Source organism: Trematomus bernacchii, unplaced genomic scaffold (genome assembly GCF_902827165.1).
Source record: "Trematomus bernacchii unplaced genomic scaffold, fTreBer1.1, whole genome shotgun sequence".
NCBI classification, from domain to species: domain Eukaryota; kingdom Metazoa; phylum Chordata; class Actinopteri; order Perciformes; family Nototheniidae; genus Trematomus; species Trematomus bernacchii.
This window is the reverse complement of record NW_022987673.1, coordinates 660,410-671,422: the sequence shown is the minus strand read 5'-3', so window position 1 is coordinate 671,422 and position 11,013 is coordinate 660,410. Positions and strand designations below refer to the sequence as shown.

The window sequence follows — 11,013 nt, the reverse complement described above, 5'->3', positions numbered from 1 at the left end:
GGCCAGTTTGATATTTAAGACTCTATAAATATACATATATAAATATTTAATATATAAAAAATAATGTATTATATTACATGATTGCCTCTGCATTGGATTATTATCGGATAGGGTAATAACTTCATAATTAACTACGTCTCAAAGCAGAAGTCTAGGGCAAATAATTGCAAGTCTCTTCAGTGAGAATGTCACAAAATGATTTAAAAGAAAAGCCAAATTCTGGAAAAAAAAAGTCAAAATCAACCAAAAGAAATGAAAATTCGAAAGAAAAAAAAGTAACATTTTGAGAAAAAAAGTCACATTTGAGATGCATTGTGGGACATGTAATTTATGGGCAACGTGCTTCTGTAAAGCGGCATGTAACCGTATAATAAACATATTATATTTTTTGCAAGCTCTTGTGGGGCCGCATGAAGTGAAGTCACGGGCCGGATTTGGCCCCCGGGCCTTGAGTTTGACACCCCTGATCTAGATGATTCTTTTTTAAGAGCGGTTTAATGACTGCAGTTTTCAGGGCCTGTGGAAAAACACCTGAGTGAAGACACTTGTTTACTATATGAAGCAGATCTCAATACATTCAATGAAAAACCCTGTTGGAATAATATCAAGGCAGCAGGAGGAGGATTTCAGAAGTTGTATAATGTCCTCTAGGTCTTTATCATTCATCTGATGGAATTGTGTCGTGGTGTTTGAATTGATTTGAAGATGACACAGGGACAACACATCTGCTGTACCTGATGCAGAGGCACTGACTGCTTGTCTGATTTTCTGAATTGTGTCAGTGAAGAAGGAGGAACATTCATTGCATACAATAAAATAAATACAATGTCTGTCCCTCTCTCTCTCTCTCTCTCTCTCTCTCTCTCTCTCTCTCTCTCTCTCTCTCTCTCGCTCTCTCTCTCTCTCTCTTTCTCAATAGAATACAAAGAGGATTAATTGGCATGACCACATGTTAAACAAGGTATTGCCAAAGCATTCTGCACGAGGGATTATTACAGAACAAAAACAAAAAAGAAACACTAAAAATATGTCAACAATACATGTGGCAGAATAGAAACACACAAAACATACTGTACTGTATATGCCAACACCAACGTGCAAATATAAAAAAATATATATACATAAAAAGTATGTGTGTGTGTGTGTGTGTGTGTGTGTGTGTGTGTGTGTGTGTGTGTGTGTGTGTGTGTGTGTGTGTGTGTGTGTGTGTGTGTGTGTGTGTGTGTGTGTGTGTGTGTGTGTGTGTGTGTGTGTGTGTGTGTGTGTGTGTGTGTGTGTGTGTGTGTGGTCACTCACTGCTCCTGAGGTTGTAAACACGTATTGCTGCAGACTGCTGCTCTCTGTGAGCTCTCCTAACAGCCATTCATAAATATCACATATGTTGTTTCATGTTCTCTTGATTTGAATACAATCATAGACATATCACTGCAATACTTTTTGTAAACACACAAAGTTGATTATTAAAAACAAAAAATCTTACTGTTAGTAGAAAACCAAAAACATGAGTCTTATCTGTTTTGAAATGAGAGATGAAACACTAACCAATAGTTGTGTAGATGTTGGTGAGATCAGGCTCTGTGAACACAGTCACTCTGATCTATTTTCAGATGAGAAGCTTTACACTTTGTCATATCTTGACTTCATGACTCAGCTCTTGTCTTTTGTTTTGGGAGAGACTGGTTAATGTCAGTTAGAACAAATTAGGTTTGTGTTGAAGATCAGATAAAGCACACATCATTCTGCTACTTCCTGCCTGTAGATGTTTTTATAACATTGTGTTGTTCTTTAAAAGTCAGACTTTGTAACTATACTGCATTTATTGAGGAAGCAAAGGGAGAAAATATATTTTATAGTCATCTGACTTTGGTTTCTGGAAAGTCTTTGATCATATCACCCAATGAACAGCCTCCTTGAGGTCACTTTATCTCACTGTCATTCATGTTTGAACAAGTGGATGATCAGTATTTTGTTGACCTTGACCTATTTTCACTGACCAGCCATGAAGTGATTTTAACAACCCAAACACAGGTACTCAAACGTTTACAATTTAAAAATAGTAGCAGGTTTTAGGCTTTGCTGAATTCAAATAAATGATCAACAAAAAGATCTCAAGTTATCTGCACTGACAAGAAATGTCCCACAGGTTTTTTCATTGCACCAGTGAGAGGAGCCTACCACTTTGAGTTCTACGTATTAGGTATCGGAGATCCTTCACACGGTTCAGGAGCTGCGTTGATCAAGAATGGAGAGAATCTTTGTCATGCATTTGAACATCAGCTGTCAGGTCATGGCACATCTGCAAATGGAGCCTCGCTGTCTCTAGAGGTCGGAGATGTTGTGTTTTTGCGTTTGGGGAAAGTCCATCGAATATATGACAATGAACATCACCATAGCTCTTTCAGTGGTCATCTGCTTTTCACCATGTGAAAGGGAAACTCTTATTCTACAGCTATATTGCAGTTTATCAGCACTTGTAGATTAAAAAAATTATCTTTTTTTTGTATTAAAGCTTCTTTTGTTTGGACAATGCTGCACAACAACCAAAAGAACTGTATCAGTAGCAGCAGATCAAAGTCTCATTGTGTTTCTCCTGTAAATGAAAGATGACTGACAAGCTTCACAGAAACAGCCATTCATAAATATCACATATGTTGTTTCATGTTCTCTTGATTTGAATACAATCATAGACATATCACTGCAATACTATTTGTAAACTCACAAAGTTGATTATTAAAATAAATAAATCTTACTGTTAGTAGAAAACCAAAAACATGAGTCGTATCTGTTTTGAAATGAGAGATGAAACACTAACCAATAGTTGTCTCAGATGTTGGTGAGATCTCAGGCTCTGTGAACACAGTCACTCTGATCTATTTTCAGATGAGAAGCTTTACACTTTGTCATATTTTGACTTCATGACTCAGCACTTGTCTTTTGTTTTGGGAGAGAGACTGGTTAATATTAGGGCTGTCAGTCGATTAAAATATTTAATCGCGATTAATCGCATGATTGTCCATAGTTAATCGCGATTAATCGCAAATTAATCGCACATTTTTTATCTGTTCTAAATGTACCTTAGAGGGATATTTTTCAAGTTTTTAATACTCATATCAACATATGAGTGGACAAATATGCTTTATATGTTTGTTTATTATCATTTGAACAATGACAAATATTCTCATGAATATTAAATACAACAACCTCTGAACATTACAAATATTCGCCTCAATTCAACCTGGAACCTCTCTCATACAATAATACAATACAAAGTGTGTGTGTGTGTGCGCGTGTGTGTGTGTGTGTGCGCGTGTGTGTGTGTGTGTGTGTGTTGTGTGTGTGTGTGTGTGTGTGTGTGTGTGTGTGTGTGTGTGTGTGTGTGTGTGTGTGTGTGTGTGTGTGTGTGTGTGTGTGTAGACACTGTGATGGATCGTTGGAGCTATGTGCAGCTCGAGGCATATATGCTCGAACGGGAGCTGCAATCATGTTGCACTATCCATGCTGAGTGTGCTGACTTTTCGTACAATGTCCCACTGTCTGGCTACCTGCATAAAGTCAAGTGCTCGGCGCAGTTGTCGGCGAAATGTCATTGAAACAGCTCCTTATATCCGTTAGCGCAGCTAGCTAGCACCGGATGCTAACAACAACAACACGTAAGGTGTGTCAGGTGAGTCGCGCCACACATACACACACACCCTCCCGGTCCTCCCGATGGCCAGTCCGGGCCTGCCGGTGAGCGTGGAAGTGTGGTCTGCCACAAGCGGAATACAAAAAAATACACATGCGTTAATCGCGTTAAAATAATTAGTGGCGTTAATTTTTTTTTGCGTTAACGCGTTATTAACGCGTTAACTTGACAGCCCTAGTTAATATAATTTAGGAACATTTAGGTTGTGTTGAAGATCAGATAAAGCACACATCATTCTGCTACTTCCTACCTGTAGATGTTTTATAACATTGTGTTGTTCTTTAAAAGTCAGACTTTGTAACTACAGATGGAGCATCTTATTTCAGACTCCAGCTTACTGCTTCCTGCCTACTACCTGCCAGTTACCTGCCTAAGACCTGCCAAAGACCAGTATCTGGGAATGTTAAGCCCTCCCACTATTTTCCAAGAGGGCGTTGCCAGATTTTCAATTTCAGGATTTAACCAGGAGATGGCGCTTCCTTCACAAAAACAGGAAGACAACTTTTCATGGACTTTCAGTTTTGTTTAGAAGAGCATTTGAGCACATCAATATTTTAGATCAAATAAAGTATATCTAATCTTGTAATTCAATAATATATAGTCTTTATATATTAAATAACTATGGCCAAACTAAGACTTAGTTTTTCACAAGAGAAAATGCAGATATTATATAAAAAACTAAAGTTAAAATCTTGTTTTTAATGCCCCAAGAGCAATAAAAACACTTGGTAAAAAAATACAAGCTGTAAAAATACTTATATATATTTAATACTAATAACATAATGATTAATTTCAGATGATAATACTTTTCAGTGTCTGTCTCATGCAGCAGCTGACCCGGCCGACAGTAAAAAATAAACATTTATAACTAGTTTAGGTTGTTTGAGAGGTAATTAAAATAGCTAAGGGTGATGATCTGACTTGAAGTGTGTGTTTTTGCTCCTAATTAAATGTGTACAAGATGTGAAGTCAACAGGTATAGGAAAATATTCATAAAACGTCCAAATAGTCACAGCAGGGATTTGCCACTGTGCCACTACAGTTGATCTGTGTGTCTACAAAGAAAGCTTTTCATTTGCTAGATGCTGATGTAGCTATTTGGATTACTTTTGAAGATGCAGTTGGGAATATTTCCTCAACCCTGCTTTGTTATTTTCAGAAAAGTGAAACTTAAATAGGCCTATAAAATGATAGAATTTAAAAGAGTCTTGAAAAAGCATGGTGATGGCAATAAATGCATTAATGAATCCCCAAAATCTACAGAATACATTTAATTTAAGGGGAGCAGTTACTGAGAAGTATATAATGAGAACTGCTACCAATGGTGGCCTATTTAGTTTATTAAGAAATACATATTTTTAGCTTATTTCAGACTCCAGCTTACATACATTTCCCGCCTAAGGATAATATTCCCACAGTGCAGCATAATGTACAGTATCACACTGTATTACAAATTCAAAGTAAATGACTGTGGGTAATACAGCAATTTACTGCCTAGATTACAGATTTTGTTTACAGTGTATGTTGCATGTTTTAAATGTATTGTATTTACTTGTTTAAAATGAAATGTGTTTTAGATTGACTTTTAAAATCTAACTAACTACAGATGAAAAATAGCCTCTTGGCTAACTAAGAAGAAAGGGTAGACATATCTGTACTTAGTGCCAAGTAGCTAAGCAGGTATTCACTCAGAGGGGGGTAGGTACTAAATGCCACCCATTTACATGTAGGCAAACAAAGTCAAAAATCAACATACAGTAGGGGGGTGGGGGATGGTGAACGGTATGGTCAATGTTTGTAAACACAATCCCCAGGATGTGTCCTTATCAAACCAAAATAGAAAATGCAGATATTACACTCAGACATCTGAAAAGTCCTTATAAAATGATAGAATTTAAAAGAGTCTTGAAAAAGCATGGTGATGGCAATAAATGCATTAATGAATCCCCAAAATCTACAAATCTAAAAGCTGTTTTATTGTGAAAAACCCGGAAGTTCTCATAAAATCTCAATGCCAAGCTTTTATTCTGAAAATCCTTCATATCCGGTTAGTATTGACAAGCATGTGGCTAATATTACGTTTTCTGAATGTGAAGTAAAAATGACACGGAATGTTGCACACCAAAACCTACTGACTTTAACATTACATCTATAGATGTCGAGATATTATTACTGATGAATATTAAATGAAGGTACCGTTGATCGTAAAGTGTTTTCACATACGTGGGTAGCTATGACGTCAGAAGGAGTTACCGTAAATGAGAGCTGCCGTAAAAGTATTTCTAGGATTTCTAAACGAACTATTACAGCTGTTATAAAGCATTAAATAAAAAGTCATGAAAGAGATAAGGAGGAGAAAAGGTTTAAGGAAGTAAGCAAGGAATACAGAATGTCGAAATCCTCTGTTTCAGGCGATGTCAAACATTGAAGACAGAGGACGGCGGTCCCCCAATCTACACAGCGGGAGAACGAAGATCATAAAGCTGATCGGAGGAGACATCACGATCTTTCCCACATTAGTGCAATTCACCTATACTTAACCCCAAATAAAAGAACCCAATAAAAACAGTTGTTAAATAATAGTGAAGTCACGTTGTAATAATAACTCATCTCTCGGTTTGAGTGTTCTTTTTCTGCTTTTCTGACTATTTCTCATTGTGGGGAAAAATAACACCCAGGGTCCTGATCGTTTTAATGAAGTTGAATACAGAATATTCATATTTGTCAGTGATTTCATGTCAATTCGGCGAACATAAACATAAATGATCGTGCTGAAGATGATGATTAAATTAGGATTACAAATCGGGAGAGCCGGCTGCATTTCCTCTCGTTCGTTTTTTTCGACTAAACAACATTATTTTGTTAAATAACAACATGGTGATGTTTTGTAAATGATTACATGTCTTATTTAGCACAGACTATGATCCTATCTGTGACATATGGATCTTAACAAAGATCCGCTATACATTAGTACCAGACATACTGTACATCCAGCTTACTGTATCGAAGTTGATTTCACATGAGTTCCAGTGTGGAACCCCACTGCACCCCCTGGTGGATCAATGATCCATTGCAGCTGGGTTCACAATAATTAAATGTATTTATCACGGGGGCGGTATCAAGTCAGACTGGGGGCCGGCTCTTCATCACGAACCGATCACGGGCCGATCACGGACCGTGCACGAGCCAATCACGACCCTCGCGTTTCAAACTGTCTGAAATAAGATGCTCCATCTGTATACTGCATTTATTGAGGAAGCAAAGAGAGAAAATATATTTTATAGTCATCTGACTTTGGTTTCTGGAAAGTCTTTGATCATATCACCCAATGAACAGCCTCATTGAGGTCACTTTATCTCACTGTCATTCATGTTTGAACAAGTGGATGATCATTATTTTGTTGACCTTGACCTATTTTCACTGACCGGCCATGAAGTGATTTTAATAAACAATCATTTTAATATTTGATAACCCACATTATATTTTTTTATTGTTTTATAAAGAATACTAAAATAATACCAACATATTTCCTTCACACTAATGCACACCATTCATTGTAGATATTATAATAAACAATGTTTGGCCTTTAGAGTTATTGAAAATGCACATTGGTAATGAAATGTGTTTGAGTTTATATATATTATACATTGTTGAAAATGTCAGCTATTTAGTTTGTTCTTCAACTTGTAAACAAGTCTATGTCTCTGTCGCTCAACCTACATATTGTTTTGCTGTGTTAGAGAAAGCAAGAGACAGTCTGCCATCACTGTAACTCTTTCTCTCTCTCTGTCTCTGAGCTTCTGTAAAGCCTGCTCCTTCTCACAACAGTAATCTACTTCCATCCGTGTCTCAAACTAAACTGTGTTGGGTCCTTGAATTTGAGGGAATATGGCCTGTAAAGTCCTTGAAAAGTCATTGAATTACATTTTTAAGATGTAGAAACCCTAAACATACTTTTTGAATATTGGTAAACTGATTATCAAAAGATTTGGTATCCCCACTCCATCATACAGGTTCTTCTAGATAGTATCTTTGTGTGCTTTGTAGTTATTGTGGTTTTCCTGATAACATGCTCAAAGTACTAAGTGTTATCAGCATTCGTTTGTTTCCACATGTTTATGGTCAATATGTTCAGTAATGATTGATCAGCAGAAGACACTATATAAAGCTGGGGTTACCACAGAAACTCTAAAGTAGATCTGAACAGACTGCCACTTTGAGAATGGAGAGGACCATGTGTTTTCCTCTGTTGCTGCTGATCTGCTCTCTCTCTACGGCTCAGCTTCAGTCTGACAATGACATTGTTCCACATCATGCTGAATCCCAGGGAGGAGAACCAACAAATGTGTCTGAGCACCAACAGACCTGTCCTCAAGACATCCACGCTGTGCTGAGAGAGATGAGCGCCTCTTTGGCTGAGCAGAAGGTGGAGACGAGGCACCTTCAGAGAGAGAATGAAGGTACTGTGGTGTGTAAGGTGGGGACATATGGAAACCGTTCTTGGATAAAGTGTTTTCACTAAACCAGTTTACAGTATTACTTGCAGATAATGATACTGTTCTAGCTCTTTACCCTCTTCTTCTGTTTGCTACATGTAGAGATCACAACAGTCCTTAAAGTTTTCATTGAACCTCATGTAGCCTTCTTCTCAACGGTGCATGTGTAAGAATACATGCATTAACAGATGTAACATCTTTCAGTCTGAACAACTATTGTTATATGCTTGTTCACCTTTTTATTTTAGAACAACATCAATAATCTGATGTTGCAGAGAACATGTCTGACAATCCCAACTTCATTTCTAAAGGAAGGAGGTTATCAAAAGACTAGTTTGGCATGTTAGCATGCTGCTAACATATGCTAATCAGAACCTCAGCAACATACAGCTGAGGCTGATGGGAGCATCTGTAGTTGAGTTACAAACCAAGCTATTGGACCTAATACAATGTCCACTTGATGTGTCCAACCCAGTTTGTCACTCAAAATGTGTTTCTGGTGGCAGATCACAATGTCTGTAGCAACTGAATAACCCACATTTGCCTATCCAGAGTCATGTTGTTAATGTGGCTTAAATAGGAACTACACAATTCAGTGAAATAGTAAGGGACGATGTGCAGCGAGGCGGTTGTTGATGGAAAAAGAACACTGGGTGATCATGGAGCCCAACATGAAGCGGAGGGATTTTGATCCCAACAAACCAACGACTTGAGTCTCTATCCATTTTTAAATGATTTTATTGACTTAAAACGTATCGTATTGCTCATAAAAATGCTCCGTTCCACTGCGTACCAACGGCTGGAACTGCAGAATGTCTGAACTTAAGATGAATGGCAGCTCTGATTGGGGTTAACTGTTACTGTGCGAGTACGATCACACTTTCTTCTCCACTAACAAGTCCTTAAACAATGCCAGAACAGCCCATAACGTGTTCCTGTTAGTGTTTACTTCCTGTCTGACATCTTCTGTTGATTTCTCAGACGTTCAACGCTCTGTCTTTGAAGCTCTTTCCTTATCTCCCTTGATTCTCCTTAGCAACGGTCATTATTTTTGCTAAGCAGCTGTGTGTTATCTTGTATTAACAACCTCTGCAATTTAAAAATTGACCAATCAGAATCGAGTATTCAACTAAGCTGTGAAATAAACGAAAGTAGTGCAGGAATGAATTAGTTTTTATTATTCAATAAATAACTATACATTCATTTGGTTATTTAATAAAGCACAAACCGCTAAGCTGGAGTTACAGAAGACTGAGGGGGAGTTACAGAAGGCTGAGCTGGAGAAGCAGAAGACTGAGGGGGAGTTACAGAAGACTGAGCTGGAGAAGCAGAAGACTGAGCTGGAGAAGCAGAACACTGAGGGGGAGTTACAGAAGGCTGAGCTGGAGAAGCAGAAGACTGAGGGGGAGTTACAGAAGACTGAGCTGGAGAAGCAGAAGACTGAGTGGGAGAAGCAGAAGACTGAGCTGGAGAAGCAGAAGACTGAGGGGGACAAGCTAAAGCAACAACTTCACGGTAATGTGTGGACAAGATCATGGCTCAAACTATTTATAGTAAAAATGATTTATGATAGTGTATCTGAAGCAAGGAGAAAACCCTGTTTGAGCAGACACATATATTATAATATATTATATATGTAATTGTTTTAAACATAAATAATAGGCAAAGCTAACCTTGATGAAGACAGTGAGGATGAAATACTTGTAACTATCAAACACTATTTCTTTCAGACTCAAATATGTAATGATGTCACTTTCTTCACAGTACAAGCAGCAGAGCTGATCTCTGTGAAAGCCAGGTCAAATGTCACAGAGAACCAGGTGGAGGCTCTGAGGAGAGACGCAGAAGGTAAACATAGATCTAAATGATTTAATTCAGTTTTGAACAGGCTCATTCCCAAATCTGTGCACTTTTAAAAACTTTCAATCACAGTAAAAAAGAATAAAAATTACTCTCTCTCTCTCTCTCAGTCAAACAGGTGGCTTTCTCAGCCTCTCTGTTGGCTTCAGGCGAAGGAACTATCGGACCATTTAACACTGAAACTAATCTGGTCTTCAGATACGTCTTCTCAAACATTGGGAATGCCTACAACCCAAACACAGGTACTCAAATCTCCACAAAAAATCTAACGTTATTGGCTTTGTTGAAGTCAAATACATGATCAACAAACAAATCTCAAGTGACCTTCACTGACAAAAAATGTCCAACAGGTTTTTTCATTGCACCAGTGAGAGGAGCCTATCACTTTGAGTTCTACATTGGTGGTCACGGACATCCTTCACATGGTTCAGCTGCTGGGTTGATCAAGAACGGAGAGATAGTTTGTATTGCATTAGAACATCAGACTTCAGGTTTTGCAAAATCTTCTAATGGTGCCACGCTGCTTCTAGAGGTCGGAGATGTTGTGTTTTTGCGTTTGTGGGGAAACTCCAAGATATTTGACGATGCAAATCATCATAACACCTTTAGTGGTCATCTGCTTTTCACCATGTGAAAGGGAAACCGTTTTTCTTTTGTGTGTCAGTAATTGTTGAAAAAAGTGTAATTAGTTTTTCCTTAATATGAAAGCTGATAACAACACTGTACAATACACTTTTTAATACAAAATATGTGTGCATTTTTTGTTGTTTTGTTGAGTTATTTGCATGAAATACACAGCGATACAGAGACAGAATACTTGTACCAGATTTTCAACATAAAATATATGAGGTGCAATAATTCTGAGAATATTGTGTTTTTTTCATGAATTTTCAGAATTCACTTAATTTACATCACAATGTCGAGAAACACTAAATCTAAATCCAGTCTGTTTTGCCTCAATCAAGAAGACAA

The 11,013-nt window shown here is 37.7% G+C and overlaps 1 protein-coding gene across 1 annotated transcript; it reads left to right on the top strand.

Annotated features, from left to right (window-relative positions):
• Positions 1-7,907: 7,907 nt before the first annotated feature.
• LOC117487511 lies at positions 7,908-10,675 on the top strand. Its single transcript, XM_034136145.1, has 4 exons — positions 7,908-8,145; positions 9,403-9,696; positions 10,152-10,283; positions 10,392-10,675. Exons 1-4 carry the CDS (start codon positions 7,908-7,910, stop codon positions 10,673-10,675), a joined length of 948 nt encoding a protein of 315 aa, XP_033992036.1.
• Positions 10,676-11,013: the final 338 nt, after the last annotated feature.

What these genes read in the sequence shown, in the direction of transcription:
- LOC117487511 (XM_034136145.1), top strand. Translation starts at nt 7,908, where the DNA reads ATGGAGAGGACCATGTGTTTTCCTCTGTTGCTGCTGATCTGCTCTCTC. An exon ending in GCTAAAGCAACAACTTCACG is followed by an intron (nt 9,697 to 10,151) that starts GTAATGTGTGGA and finishes TCTCTCTCTCAG; the next exon opens with TCAAACAGGTGGCTTTCTCA. An exon ending in TGCCTACAACCCAAACACAG is followed by an intron (nt 10,284 to 10,391) that starts GTACTCAAATCT and finishes AATGTCCAACAG; the next exon opens with GTTTTTTCATTGCACCAGTG.